Source organism: Podarcis tiliguerta (assembly GCF_965153285.1).
Source record: "Podarcis tiliguerta genome assembly, chromosome: 13".
NCBI classification, from domain to species: Eukaryota; Metazoa; Chordata; class Lepidosauria; order Squamata; family Lacertidae; genus Podarcis; species Podarcis tiliguerta.
Genome location: NC_139546.1, coordinates 2856464 through 2870085, shown reverse-complemented (window position 1 = coordinate 2870085; position 13622 = coordinate 2856464). Strand labels below are relative to the sequence as shown.

The window sequence follows — 13622 nt, the reverse complement described above, 5'->3', positions numbered from 1 at the left end:
AAAGACCAGGGATCAAACAAGCTCTTTAACCTTGCAGAGAAATCTCCATGAGGGCAATTGGTGAACTGTGTATATCTGAAATGGGAATTGCTGTTTTTACTGATGGAGCTGGATGAATGAGGATGTTTTGAGACTGAAACTGTGTTATATTTGAATGAACTGGCAAATACTGAAGATACAGTCTGCAGTGAAGATAAGAATGGAGTGAAGTGATTTTGAATGGAGTTATATCTGTATGATGACTCTAAGCTTGGCATTACGGCTCATAGACTTTGGAACATTCAAAACATATACAGGAACTTTTAATAGTATTTATTTCCATGAAATGCTTGATTTCATTATGCTTTTGACAACCATATGCTTACAAATAATAAATATCACCTGAGAACTCCCTGTTGTAGGATTAGATTTGTGCTTTAAATCACCATAAAAATGTCTTTCTGATTACCACATGCCAACCAGTATCTGATTCATTGGTAAAAGAACCACATATTATATGACAAGAAGTGATGGTTGGGTTGTCATTTTCCTTCTGGTAGGGTAACTGGTACAAGCTTATCCTGGCATGGAAAAGCACCACTGTACTAATTAATCAGTTAGATATCTGAAAGTCATATATATGTCAAATGCATGGCAGTACACATACACACGCTTGACGGTTAGGCATCCAGAAGGCTCTGGACAGGACAAAAAAAAAAAGGAAAAAAGAATTGCTATTTTTTTTTAGGACTGGCTCTATGGTTATGAGAGCCCAGATTAAGCTCCAAGGTCTTCTCTCTGTTAACCCCTTTCTCTACAGAATCTTTCCACATTAAACTCCCTCTCTGCTTCCGTTTTCCCCAAGACCCAGGTCAACAAAGGGCTTGTTTTGAGTGCACCAAAAGCCCCTCTTAGAGCAGCACAGCAGAAGGCAACCTTTGTAAAAGTAAAAGAAAGAAGTTCCACATTTGAGAATTTGTCCTTAGTTGGCTTCAGAGGCAAATTACTTAGGATGTGGTTACAAAATCATTGATGGGTGTCAAGTACCCGTCTCCTCTGGTGCCCAGAGAGCCCAGTCCCTTGGCAAAATTTGGGACAGAACCCTCTCAGTGAAAAGTACAAAGGAGCAAAAGAGAGACAGGGAGAGCGAACCCTGAACTCCCTAAGAACTTTGGAGCCTGTTTACTTTCAACAATATATAGGGCCGGGCCCTTTCTTCTGCCAGATTCCTGTTTCTTTCAGAGAGCTGTCAGTTATTGTTCAATAAGATATACTAAAATAGACAAGGTCCAGAACATGCATAAAAATATACCAAGACCCTGACAACTGCCTCACACTCTAAACAAAAACATGGTCAGGATGGAAGGAGGGAGAAGGAACGCCCTGTGCTTGGTGGATGAAGCTAAAAGGACTCAGAGGAACTGCAGTAAAAGGAAACTTGCACAATAATTAAACCAAAGATACAGACAAAGATAATCCTTGCAGAACATCAAGAAGGAAGCACAGGAGTCAAGAACCTGGAGCAGAGCGGAAATGAGAGCCACAGCTCTGATGCTTAGAAAGATGCCGCAAGGAGGGGAAGATGACTCGTTTGTACACAGTAAGTCCTAAAAGGCAGGAAGGGTGCCTGTCCTTGCCACCATCCTGGGATGTTTGGGGGTTGAAGGCACTTGTGCTGTTTCATGCAAGGCAAGTGCAACAGTTTCCCATCATAATCTAATTAGGCATGCAGGCATTGACTTATACATGTTACTGAGGGAGGGTAGCCTTATTCTTCAACATGTAATAAGTATACCGCAAGCCAAGGATTTCGGAGTTGAACAAGGATAATATGTAGTCACTTTGACTTGTAGATCAAGCATTCTGCTGATGCCCAGTAGACTATTTGGCCAAACTTTGCCTGTCAACCTTGATAAAGCATTTCTCAAGTCTCACGAAATGGAGAGGAGACTTATTCTCTAAAGAGCTTTAATGTATACCTTCTGAGACTATTTCAGTAAGACCATATTTTGATGATTTATCTTTTTGACCTCAATCATGGATGATTTACTCAGCTAACACTTGGCCTGAGACATGTGATGCAACACATCATGATTTTATATTTTACAGAGGCTTGTCATAAATTGTGCGGATAAGGACTGTTCCAACAGCATCCTACCACCCTTCCTTTTTTCCTGGTGACCAGGATACATCTTTGCTGCGGTGGGTTCCTCTGAAATCAGGTAGTCCCTGATCTTATGGTGTGCCCACCTCCACATGGCAGCCATTTTGTGTTGTCATGCCCACACTATGGCAGCCGTTTTGTGACTGGAACCCACACCACTCTTTTCAAAATGTGCCCATTGGTGCAAAAAGGGTTGGTGACCTTTTTGGTACTTCATGGGACCTCTCCAACAGTGGCTGCCCACCTCCACCCAGAACAGATTTCTGTGCCCACAGCAGTTATCTAGTTTAAGCCATAGCTTGATTGCCCTCATCCATCCCAAAACTGCCTCCGGGCGCTTTCTAAAGGATTTCCACAGCCTCTCTGGACTAGTAGTTGGAAATGAAAGATACAACTGAGTAGCTTATGTTTTGTTTCCTGTTTTGTACTGCTTATTTGGAAGTCAGTATTTGCAAACCATACCACAAGCAGTTTTAGTTGCACAGAAATAATGATTATGCAAACATATACTTTATTGCTTTTCTGTTCGTAGAAGACTACACCACAGTGCCATCTGCTGGCATTAGAAATACTACCAACTCATTATTGATTCTAATACAGTGGTACCTCAGGTTACATACGCTTCAGGTTACATACGCTTCAGGTTACAGACTCCACTAACCCAGAAATAGTGCTTCAGGTTAACAACTGTGCTTCAGGATGAGATCAGAAATCATGCTCCGGCGGCGCGGCAGCAGCAGGAGGCCCCATTAGCTAAAGTGGTGCTTCAGGTTAAGAACGGTTTCAGGTTAAGAACGGACCTCCGGAACGAATTAAGTACTTAACCCGAGATACCACTGTACAGCTCATATATAACTTCAAATAATTTTACCAAACCATATCTTGTATACTAGACACAATGAAATACCACAGTAATTGACCAGCCCACATTAAGATAATCTCCCAGCTGGGAGAATTTAGCTCCCTGGCTCTGGTTTTATGTCTCAAGCTATATTGAGACACGTGCTGTACATTGTGAGGTAATGCAGTATCCAAGGTAGCAGGAAGCTGCCGGAATTTTAGAAGCCTTTGGATCTTCCTGATGATTTCAGATACACATGCAATGGAAGTTAACAGAAGAATGCAGCCCCATACAGATTTTCCTGGGAGTAAGACTCAGTGAGTTCACTCCCAGCTTAAGTGTGTACTTCTGTGAAAACACACATCAGATTGCACTACTGTATATGTTTTTCATTTGAGACCAGACTGTTTTAGAGGCAATATAGTGCATTGGCCCAAATATAACCTGCACTTTCCCCCCAAATTCTGACAGTGAAAAGTTAAAAGCGTGGCTTATTTGTGACCTTATGCCACCAGCAAAGCTGTGCGGCTCCCCCCCCCCCCCGGAAGCAGCCCAGGAGCATGGACCATCCACTCCCCCACCCTCCAAACCCTTTTCCTGCCCCACATGCCGGGCTGCTGCTGCTGCTGCTGCTGCTGCTGCCACTCTTAATTTGGTGGGAAGCAGAAGCAGGGAAGAGAAAGAGGCCTCTTACTACCTCCAAGAAGCCCACAGGGAAACTATTGAAACGTCCCTTGGGAGAAACTACATTTCCCAGGATCGACTTAAAGGTAAAGGTACCCCTGCCCGTACGGGCCAGTCTTGACAGACTCTAGGGTTGTGCGCCCATCTCACTCAAGAGGCCGGGGGCCAGCGCTGTCCGAAGACACTTCCGGGTCACGTGGCCAGCGTGACAAAGCTGCTCCGGCGAGCCGGCACCAGCGCAGCACACGGAAACGCCGTTTACCTTCCCGCTAGTAAGCGGTCCCTATTTATCTACTTGCACCCGGGGGTGCTTTCGAACTGCTAGGTTGGCAGGCGCTGGGACCGAGCAACGGGAGCGCACCCCGCCATGGGGATTCGAACCGCCAACCTTTTGATCGGCAAGTCCTAGGCACTGAGGCTTTTACCCACAGCGCCACCCCAGGATCGACTTTGGGACACATTTATTCAGGTATTGTCTTTGTTTTCTTCCTACCCCTCCCTTGAATTTTAAAGGTGCAGCTTATATTCGGGCCAATACAGTAATCAAAAACTGTGTAATTTGCCTTGGGAAACTATGGACAAATGATATAATTCTATTCTGTAAGGCTTGTTTTAAGAACACAGGAAAAGCCCGGCTGAATCAGGCCCAAGGCATCTTGTTCTCGCAGGGGCCAACTAGTTTCCCTTGTTATGTAGCTGTTTTTCTGCAGTATCAACAATTTATATGGATTTTCACAGGGTAGCACAAGCTTTTGCCGTAAAGAGCTTATATATCTCCTACCTGTGAGGAAAAACAAGAAAACAGAGAGGGGCAAGAAACACGAAAAAGGGAAGGATGTGAGCAAACATAGTCTCTTGTGGTTAAGGAAGCTTAAAGACTAAGAGAGTTCAGCAGTCACCATCATGCAGCAGATGGGCAGCCCTGCAGAAAAGTCCCCTCCCCTCCTTCAGATTCAGCTTGTGAGAAGAGAACTTAGATGCTGAGTGAATTTGACTCTTGACAGAGTTGTCTAGGCTTTCAGAGCTGGGCAGCCAAGGGTCCTGGCTTTTGCCTAGAGAAAGCAACAAACTCGTCTTGCAAACATGGGATAGCTGCCAACCAAGCAAGAGTGGGATTTTGAAGAGGATTTCTGGATAAAGAGATGTGGTAGGGCACATGCATTCAGTTCCAAGCTGAATGAGCTTCATTCAGAAGAGAAGGAGACTTGAAACCAGAGGAGGTGGAAAAGTGGTGGCAGAGCTGCAATTTGTGGAAGGGGAGATTTCAGAGGGAAGGGGGAGATTCTAAATAATGTTCAAAGGGTATACTGGCCATAAAAAATGTTATACCACCAAACCAGAAATAAAGATATTCACGAGAAATAGTTATACCTGGCATGAAATGCAGGTTCTGCCTCTTTCTGCCCCTATCTTACACAGATCTACAAACCCTTCCAGCCGCTCTACCACACTTCAAGGCTGTATCTTGTAATACAGGGACGTCCGGCTCCCAAGAGACTGTGATCTACTCCTGGAATAAAAAACTAACAGTGATCTACCCATGGGGGGGGGGGAATCCAAAGTTATAGCACACCATAAATCGCTCACAGAACAATAGACGCACTGCTGCTCGCCTCCGACACAGCGCTTAGGCGGGCCTTTGTCACGGGCGATGCTCCCGCTCCCTGATCACCTCCGCCAGGGCCATTGAAGGGAGGACAGGTGCTAGGGAACAGTCTAAGAATGCCTGATCACATGGGTAGACCGGCATGGCCGGGGATCCGCAAAGCCTCCTGCCGGAGCCAACTTGCTGCAGCCTGCTGGCAGGGGCTTCCAAAAAGCCAGCATAGCAGGGCACCGGTGGCCCAGCAACAACCAACATGCAAGGTCAGGGCGGCGCGCATGTAGATGCTCTTTTTCCACCACGTTGGAAAATGACCCCACAATCACCCAGGGATCGACTTGTCGATTGCAGTTGACCGGGAAGAAAACTATATGAAGACTTTATTGGTTCTCTGGGTTCATTTCCTGCATCAGACCCAACTGGGTCTTTTGCTGAAGACAGTGCCTAATAGCATGTGTGTGTAAACAGAGACAAATGCACCAATATAGTATTACAGCTAAGTATCAGATAATAAATAAGCTTCAAGCAGAAAGCCAGTTAAAAATAGAAATGTTTTCCTCTAGAATGGCATTTGAAACAATGGAAGTACCAACAGCCTTCTTCAAATCTAATCTAGACACTCTTTTCTAGTGCTGCTGTCATTGCTCCTGGGCACTACTGAAACTCAGAGAAAGAGGCTGGATATTTATACTAAAATAAGTATACTGGTATCTGCAATATACTGTACTAGTTTTTTAGAAATTCATGTTATCTGCTGAAAGTGAAACCGATACCATCAAATGACACAACTACCAGTACAGTGGAACTTCGTGTTACGTACCATCCTCCTTGCGAACATTGCGGGTTACGAGCTCTGCTAACCTGGAAGTAGATGCCCCTTGTTGCAAACTTTGCCCCGGGATGTGAGCGAAAGTCACGCACCAGCAGTGCGGCAGCGGAAGGCGCCATTCGCTAAAGTGTGCCTCATGTTATGAGCGGTTTGGGGTTACAAACGGACCTCCGGAATGGATTAAGTTCGTAACCGGAGGTACCACTGTAGTAGTAGAAGGTAGGGCAAATATCTACCAAAATGAAATGACAAATGAGTGGTTATTTTGCCTTTAATGTAAAACACCTTAAATTTGCCTTGCAAGTAAGTCCACAAATGCTGCTATCTTGCCTATGCTAGTTGTGACGTGCCAATAGGTATTTCCAGTTTATAAAAGCTCTTCTGCTTGGTCATTAGGAGAAGATTCTGATTTTTGATAGGTGAGCAGAGAAGTACATATTTACAAAGCAACCTTAAAAGACATGAAGTTGCTGTTTAACTTTGAAGTGAACATTATTAAGACATGAAGCAAGTAGTCTCAATAATGTTCACTTCAAAGTTAAACAGAGCACAGACATACACTGCTTTATTCTAAAAATAGAGACTCCAGAGTTTTAGGCTGAGAGAAAGGCACCTCCCAGCCTGGAAATTCCTCCCTTTTCATCGCAGATGGGTGGGGGCTGACTGTGGTCATTCACTGGTAATCAAAAGGCACTCTGCACTTGCTCTGGGGAATCCTCTTTCTGACTACTGTTTCACATGATCCATAGGCCTTGAAAATCAGTTCGGTGGAGGCCTTGCTAATAAACTCTGATCTCATGCTGCACAAACCAACTATTAATAAAAGGTCACTTAATGACATTAAGCATTATTATTATTCTTTATTAAATTTATATACCACCTTTCGTCCAAGGATCACAGGGTTTACAGTGTAACATGTAGCTTAGTTCAGATCACAAAGGTGACTAACTTGAGAACTTGATCACACACTTCCAACAATTTATAGAGAGGTGCTTTCTCAGCCATAAATAGTAGACTCTCAGACTGAAAACAGCAAAAACACTAATTAAGAATAGTTGCTTCCAAGTAGCATAGTAAGATTTATTACAGAAAAGGTGTTGTCATGCAAGTGGCAGAAGCTGAAGTCATTGTCTTTTAAGCCCGGTTCCCTGATCTAAGCTGCAACCCTAAAGCACACTTGTCTGGGAATAAGCCCCACTGAAACAGTGAAATTTATTTCTGAGTAAACATGCAGAGGGCTGCAGTTAACAAAACCCACCAGAGAAATTAACCTGAGCATTATGGTACCACACAATCACCATTCACCTTGGTGAGTCAAATAAAGACATTAAGTGCTTAAGATAGTCTGTTAAATGACCAATACATATATGGTGGTGAAGCCGAGATCCCAGAGGAAATCGGCCATATCTGACACGTGTATTGTATTGATACTCAGTAATTATTAGCTACTACTTTCCCAACATGACCTTCTCTACCCTCTTGAACTTTTTGAGCTCAGCAGATAATTCCCAGTGTCGAAGGTAGAGCCACATTAGCCTTCCATTCTGACGTTTATTGGTGTTAAGCAAATTACTGCAATAGGTATCATGCCTGAAAATATCTTTTAAGCCAGTTTCCAGGTCCAGGTCCACAGCAACGGGATCAGTTGCTGCTCTAATAAGCAAATTCTTCTCCACTTCCAGTCGCCGGTGTCTTGGTAGCACAAGGCTGCAGTACATGTCCTGTCTTTCCGTAAGAGCATCTTCAAAATCTTTTAGTAAAGCAGTTGCTCTCTTTTGCCACTGCTCTTCCTTCTCCAGGCAATTCTGGTACAAAGCACCGGCAGCTCCAGAGTGCTGCAGAACCTGCTTCTCTTGTTCTAATTTTGTACGTTCTTGTTCCAGAGTTCTTCTTTCTTCTACCAGTTTACGGCTCTGAGAGACAAGGGCTTCACGGTAACTTACTGTCCTGTTCCGTTCCTTTTCCAGTTCCAGTTCCAAATGGGCAACTGTGCGGCGGTTTTCTGTGATTATGTCACGATATTTAGATTCAAGTTCTCTCTGTACTAATGAGAGCTTTCTATAGGTATCTTTCCTCTCTCTTTCTATCTCTTTCTGAGACTCCCTGGACCAGATCCAACCTGCAATGCATGATTAATACCTCATGATTAATACTGAAATTTTGCAACAAAAATATCTAATAATACTTCCAAAAATAGCCCTAACATTAATGAAAATACCTATCTGTTAAATTATGCCTAGATCTGACAAAGTCCCACTGGGGAGTACAGGGATTTTTTTAACGCATTTCCCCCTCCTTGGTTTTAATGTATCTAAGGGGCTTTGTTTTTAAGTCGCTTTGGGTTGCCTTGGTCAAGATAAAGCGACTAAGAAATTTAATAAATCATAATAAACGTGCAGGGGGTTGAGCCTATGGGTGGGGTGAAAGTTTTGGCACTTGCTAGATTTAGAATATGACCCCAGTTAAAAATAAGTTGCCAACACGGCAAACAAAGAGAAAGCAAGCAAGAGACCCTTGACTACAGTATTATTATTTTCTGAAATAGAGATGCAGACATAAATACTATGATGACATTCCAACAGCCACCCTGGGCTTCCTTCTTTATTTAAAGGAACCCCCATTACTTCTGAAAGCACATGTTGTGTTTGAAAGTCACCTCAATTTCAAAAGACTCGTTATGTGATATGAACAGCAGCTAGTAGCTGTACTGCTGCGGCGGAAAGGTAAACTGTGTTTCTGTGAGCTCTGGCATTCGTCAGGGTGTTCCCTTGTGCCAGAAGCGGTTTAGTCCTGCTGGCCACATGACCCATAAAGCTGTCTCTAGACAAACACCAGCTCCCTTCGCCCAAAAGTGAGATGAGTGTCGCACCCCATAGCCGCCTTTGATTGGACTTAACCGTCTTGGGGTCCTTTACCTTTTTTTTTTAAGTGGCAAAAAGCACTCCCTGCTTATCTGGAATTAGTCAAAGCATTCTTTGGATTCTAGCCATTACTTTAATATATCTCTCCTGGAGCCTCACCGACCCCCCCCCCCCCAAAAAAAAAACACAAACAAACAATTATAGTGATTTGACCTTTTATATGCACTTTATACTTCTGGACCAGAGGAAATATTACATTAAGAACTTGAAAACTACATTTTTTAGGAGAAAATTATTTACCCATAATAAACACATCTAACGCCAGGTTTGCACATTTCCTATGTATGGCCAACACTCTTACTCTTTATTTTAAAAAGTAACACATATTTCTTTTCCTAAGTTTATGTTGGCTTTGGTTGACTTTATCCCACATTAGGTGAAGCCCACTGCCGTTTTTTTTTAAAACATTATTTTTACAATTTATTCAATTTGTATACTGTCTTTCAACCATAGATCTCAGGACGGTTCACAGCGTAAAAATGTAAGGTTCCTAAGAACTTGCTACATTAAATCACCCAGTCCAGTTTGTACCAATTCCTGTCAGGATAACTCATCCAACAAACTGCAAAAAGGAGAAAGTCTAATTTTATTTCAAGTGTCACTTACGGAAGGCAGCCAGCCCCAACATGGGAACCAACAAAGCATAATTCCATTTGCTTCCATGGCCTTCATCGTCCCTTGCATTAGGCTGGATGTTCCAGTTAGGAGGGTCATTTAAATTATTCATGGACAGACCTTTAAAATTAGAGGAAACAAAACATTTAGGTTGTTTTAATACCTGACTGTAAAATTCATTCTCAACAGATGCATTTAAATTGACCCAGTACCCATACAACTCTCAAGGGAAGGGGTGGAATAGTTCAACGCCCACCAAGGGGTGGGGATGTAGTCATGAAGGTGAGCCGGTCTCAGATTCCCTCCTGTGCGTTGGCTCTGTCCACCTTCCTTTGCCCTCTTCCTTCTTTCCGCTGCCTCATTTGACCCTTTACTTGCTCCTCACCTACTACTCCTTTCCTGCCCCCAACTTTGCCCTAGTTTCTGCTTCTCCTGCTGATTTCCCTCCACATTTTCACTCATAGCCCGTCCATATAGACATATTCCTTACACATCCCTGTGGGAATAATCGTGGTAACAGGCATGGATAAGAGAAAGGGAATTGTTTCCTTGGTACTGATAGTACAAAGGAAACACCTAACTGGCCTTGTGCTTTTACTCACTGGTGTTCCTGGGAGCAAAGGTCATTCAGAGGGCTTTCTCTCGGGCGAAAGCATACATGCTCCCCTGCCTGCATTTGGCCTATTACGTCCACTTCCATCTCATCTATGCAAAGGTACCTCTTGTCAGGGAATGCAAAGCAGTTCACAAGAAAATGGCCAGCCCAGTAAATATGGAACATTTCATGCAGAGGTTAGGCAGTCACTTTCCAAAATTCAATCATAGTGCATGTACAGAAGGGATGGGGAACCAGATGTTGCTGAACCACCATTTGCATCAGCCCCAGCCAGCCTGGCCAGTGAGCAGGGATGAGGGGAGTCATAGTTCAGCAACATCCGTGGGGCCACAGGACTCCCCTTCCCAGGTTTACTAGCACTTCAGTACTTTTGAATATTCACAGCTTTTCTAAATGAAACATTAAATGAACATGAAAGACAAGGACACAAGAGAAATAAATAAATCCTTACCCTTAATTTCTCTTTAGCAGTCAAACGAATTTGATCACTCAGAAGATAAAGCCATCCTGATCTTGATCAAAGCCATCCTGGAACTAAAATTAAGTTAAACAGTTCATGTTTTGCAAGGAAACATAGGCATACATTTCTGAATACAGTACTAAAATTATTTTTATTTCGATGAACTTTTTAATCTGGCAACACCAGGTTGCTAGTTCAAAGTATAATTTTATCTTTACTTGCTAAAAGTGATAAGATCAAGGGTTCAAAAGAAAACACGAACTTTTCTCTTTTTAGGACATGGAATATCATGAGATCTGAGTTCATCCCAATGCAAGCCCTTGTGCCAGTATTTATAATAATTTCAACAGCAATCTGTTTAACAGTGGGGGAGTGGATATTTCATAATAATTGACAGAAGAGTCCCAAAGGTGTTACGAAATAAAAATTTACTGACTTTATATAACTTGACTTTATATAACTTTTCTACTGTCACAAAAACAAAGGTGAAACACAGCCAGATGGGCGGGGTAGAAATAAATAAATAATAATTTGTACCTGCACATCCGACTGTTAACAAGCTACATATCCAGAAGCTGTCTGAAAAGAGCCAAGTTTCCCTTGACTATTTATCACTTTATGCCAGTTCAAATGATAATATCCATGTGTGAATGGACATTTACAGACAAAATTTCATTTGCCCAGGTGTCACCAGAAATGCAATGCATTTCAAATGAGTCAATTCACACATAGCTGCCAGGCTTCATGTGCATCTGTATCGATGTTTACATGTAAGACATACATTACTTAATTTCTCTACTGTGACTGGCCACTGAATATTTGATTTAATTAAACCAAAAAGCACTTGGGTCCCTGAGATGACAGCAGGCTAACGAACAATTCTACTGGCAGTGCCAGCTCTGTGGTAGCTCATTCACGCAGGCATCTCTATTACTGTTTTCATTTATTTGTTTTAGTTACTGTTTCAGCCAGCATGGTCATTGCAAAAACTGTATTTATTGCTCCTAAAACAGTATCAATTAAATACTCGCAGAAGGTTACATGTAAACTACAAAGGAAGCTGTAAGTCACTATCATATTAATTCACAGATCACTTTATTTTAACCTGAAGTTATGAACTAGCCCTGTGTTTATAGGAATCAAGCGGTGCACGCACATGTAGAAGAGGCCCAGTTTTTTTGACTGTATGATGTAAACCAGGTGCTCACAGGTCACTCCTTTAAGCACTAACTACTGCTAGAGGCCACTGACATTTGGGCTATCACTCTATACGTTTCATGGCCACATTTGAGAAATATACCCAAACTCTTAGAAGCCCTCGATACAAAAACACACATACAGCACACCTATGCACTTTCATTCATACATTTTATTTGTATGCCACTTTTCCATACACAAAAAATCATGCTCAAAAGCGGCTTAGAAGAAGAAGAAGAGTTTGGATTTGATATCCCACTTTATCACTACCCGAAGGAGTCTCAAAGCGGCTGACATTCTTCTTTCTCTTCCTCCCCCACAACAAACACTCAGTGAGGTGAGTGGGGCTGAGAGACTTCAGAGAAGTGTGACTGGCCCAAGGTCACCCAGCAGCTGCATGTGGAGGAGCGGAGACGCGAACCCGGTTCCCCAGATTAGGAGTCTACCGCTCTTAACCACTACACCACTCTGGCTCTCTTACAACAAAGAAAACAGGGACTAATTTCAAAATCAAACAGTGAAAAGTCAATTTCATAATAACATATCAAACCAACACAATAGCAAATTTAAAACACAAAAAACACAGTACATTATAGATGTAAGAAGACTATGTAAACAACACCTAGCATCCAACAGCAAGAATAACAAGCCAGCTTTACAGTTTCACCTTGGTCCTAGAAAAACCCCTCCCATGATGTTGCTCACAGTCCATCCTAGGGGTTGGGGTAGCTGAAAACATCCCTCCTTCCAGGATGCACTTTCATACCAATGTATGGGGAACCTGTGGCTCACCAGATGCTTGACGCCAGCCAGCGGCCAAGGGGCCAAGATGGTGTCCAACAGCACCTGGAGGAGGGTTACGGTTTCTCTGATCCTAGATAAAGGCAGTATAAATGTTCACTGCATGTAGAAAACTAGCCTATCAGGAAAGCCTAGTCTAGAACCCTTCAATCCCGCAATGTTATTAGCTCTCTCTACTTTTAAATTTTTTTCTGCTCCAGTGGAAGAACATTTAAACCACACAAATCGTTAACCGCAGCCTCAAGTGGAAGAAGCCCAGCCAACTCCACCCACAGCCACAAATCTGTTTTCTTTCTGGAAAGCAGAACCTTTTACTTGACTTATAAAAGGGCCACTTAATGTTTGAGACGTAAGAAAATGAGTGGGGGGCAAAAAGACGCGGGTTTGTTGCTATTCCACGTGCCTTGAAGGCATCCAGCGAAGCCTTTAGTTCAACTGGGTCCCCTGCAAGGGAGAAAATCCGGCCCCCAAGTACCTTATTGGGCGAGTTCGATTCTGCCTTTTGGCTTGTCATCTGTCAAGCTGGTAGTAGAAACAGACACGTAAATGCTATTGCAAAAAGGACTGTTTTATTCTGCTTTTGGTGCCGTGATCCCCCCGGGACTTAAGGGGAGGGCGAGCAATAAATATAAATCTACTATACAAACATACCTTATTGTTATTCTAAAACGTGGGCCTTCTTAAGCGCCCTCACGCCAAAGCGCCCGCCCATCTCACGGGGAGAGGGAGAAAACCAGAAACAAGAGGCTTCCCCCTCCACCTCCGGGCGGTTGCGACCACCTAGGGTTTCTCTGCGCCTGCGCAAGGTGCCCTTTCAAGCCCCGCCCCGCTCTTGGAACGAACCATCCCTGTGAGGACAAGGGGGAGGATGATGATAATGATTATTTCCCCCCTCGGAAACTCTTTCGAGTA

General features: G+C 43.2%; 1 protein-coding gene and 1 long non-coding RNA gene across 4 annotated transcripts; one reads left to right on the top strand and one right to left on the bottom strand.

Annotated features, from left to right (window-relative positions):
* Positions 1-2054: 2054 nt before the first annotated feature.
* On the top strand, positions 2055-4693 carry LOC310661692. Its single transcript, XR_014504070.1, has 2 exons — positions 2055-3301; positions 4407-4693. It is a non-coding gene; the product is annotated as an uncharacterized lncRNA (long non-coding RNA).
* Positions 4694-6945: 2252 nt separating this feature from the next.
* Positions 6946-13517, bottom strand: CCDC127 (coiled-coil domain containing 127). 3 transcript variants are annotated; one of them, XM_083408000.1, is made up of 5 exons: positions 13362-13517; positions 12577-12783; positions 10704-10786; positions 9628-9756; positions 6946-8219 (listed from the first exon to the last, which is right to left on the bottom strand). In XM_083408000.1, exons 4-5 carry the CDS (start codon positions 9746-9748, stop codon positions 7549-7551), a joined length of 792 nt encoding a protein of 263 aa, XP_083264126.1. In that variant the 5' UTR covers positions 9749-9756; positions 10704-10786; positions 12577-12783; positions 13362-13517; the 3' UTR covers positions 6946-7548. The 3 variants fall into 3 exon arrangements, with proteins under 3 accessions (XP_083264126.1, XP_083264127.1, XP_083264125.1); XM_083408001.1 differs by lacking the exon at positions 12577-12783 and having other exon boundaries at positions 13362-13486; XM_083407999.1 differs by lacking the exons at positions 12577-12783; positions 13362-13517 and adding an exon at positions 13186-13226.
* Between the last annotated feature and the right edge of the window lie 105 nt (positions 13518-13622).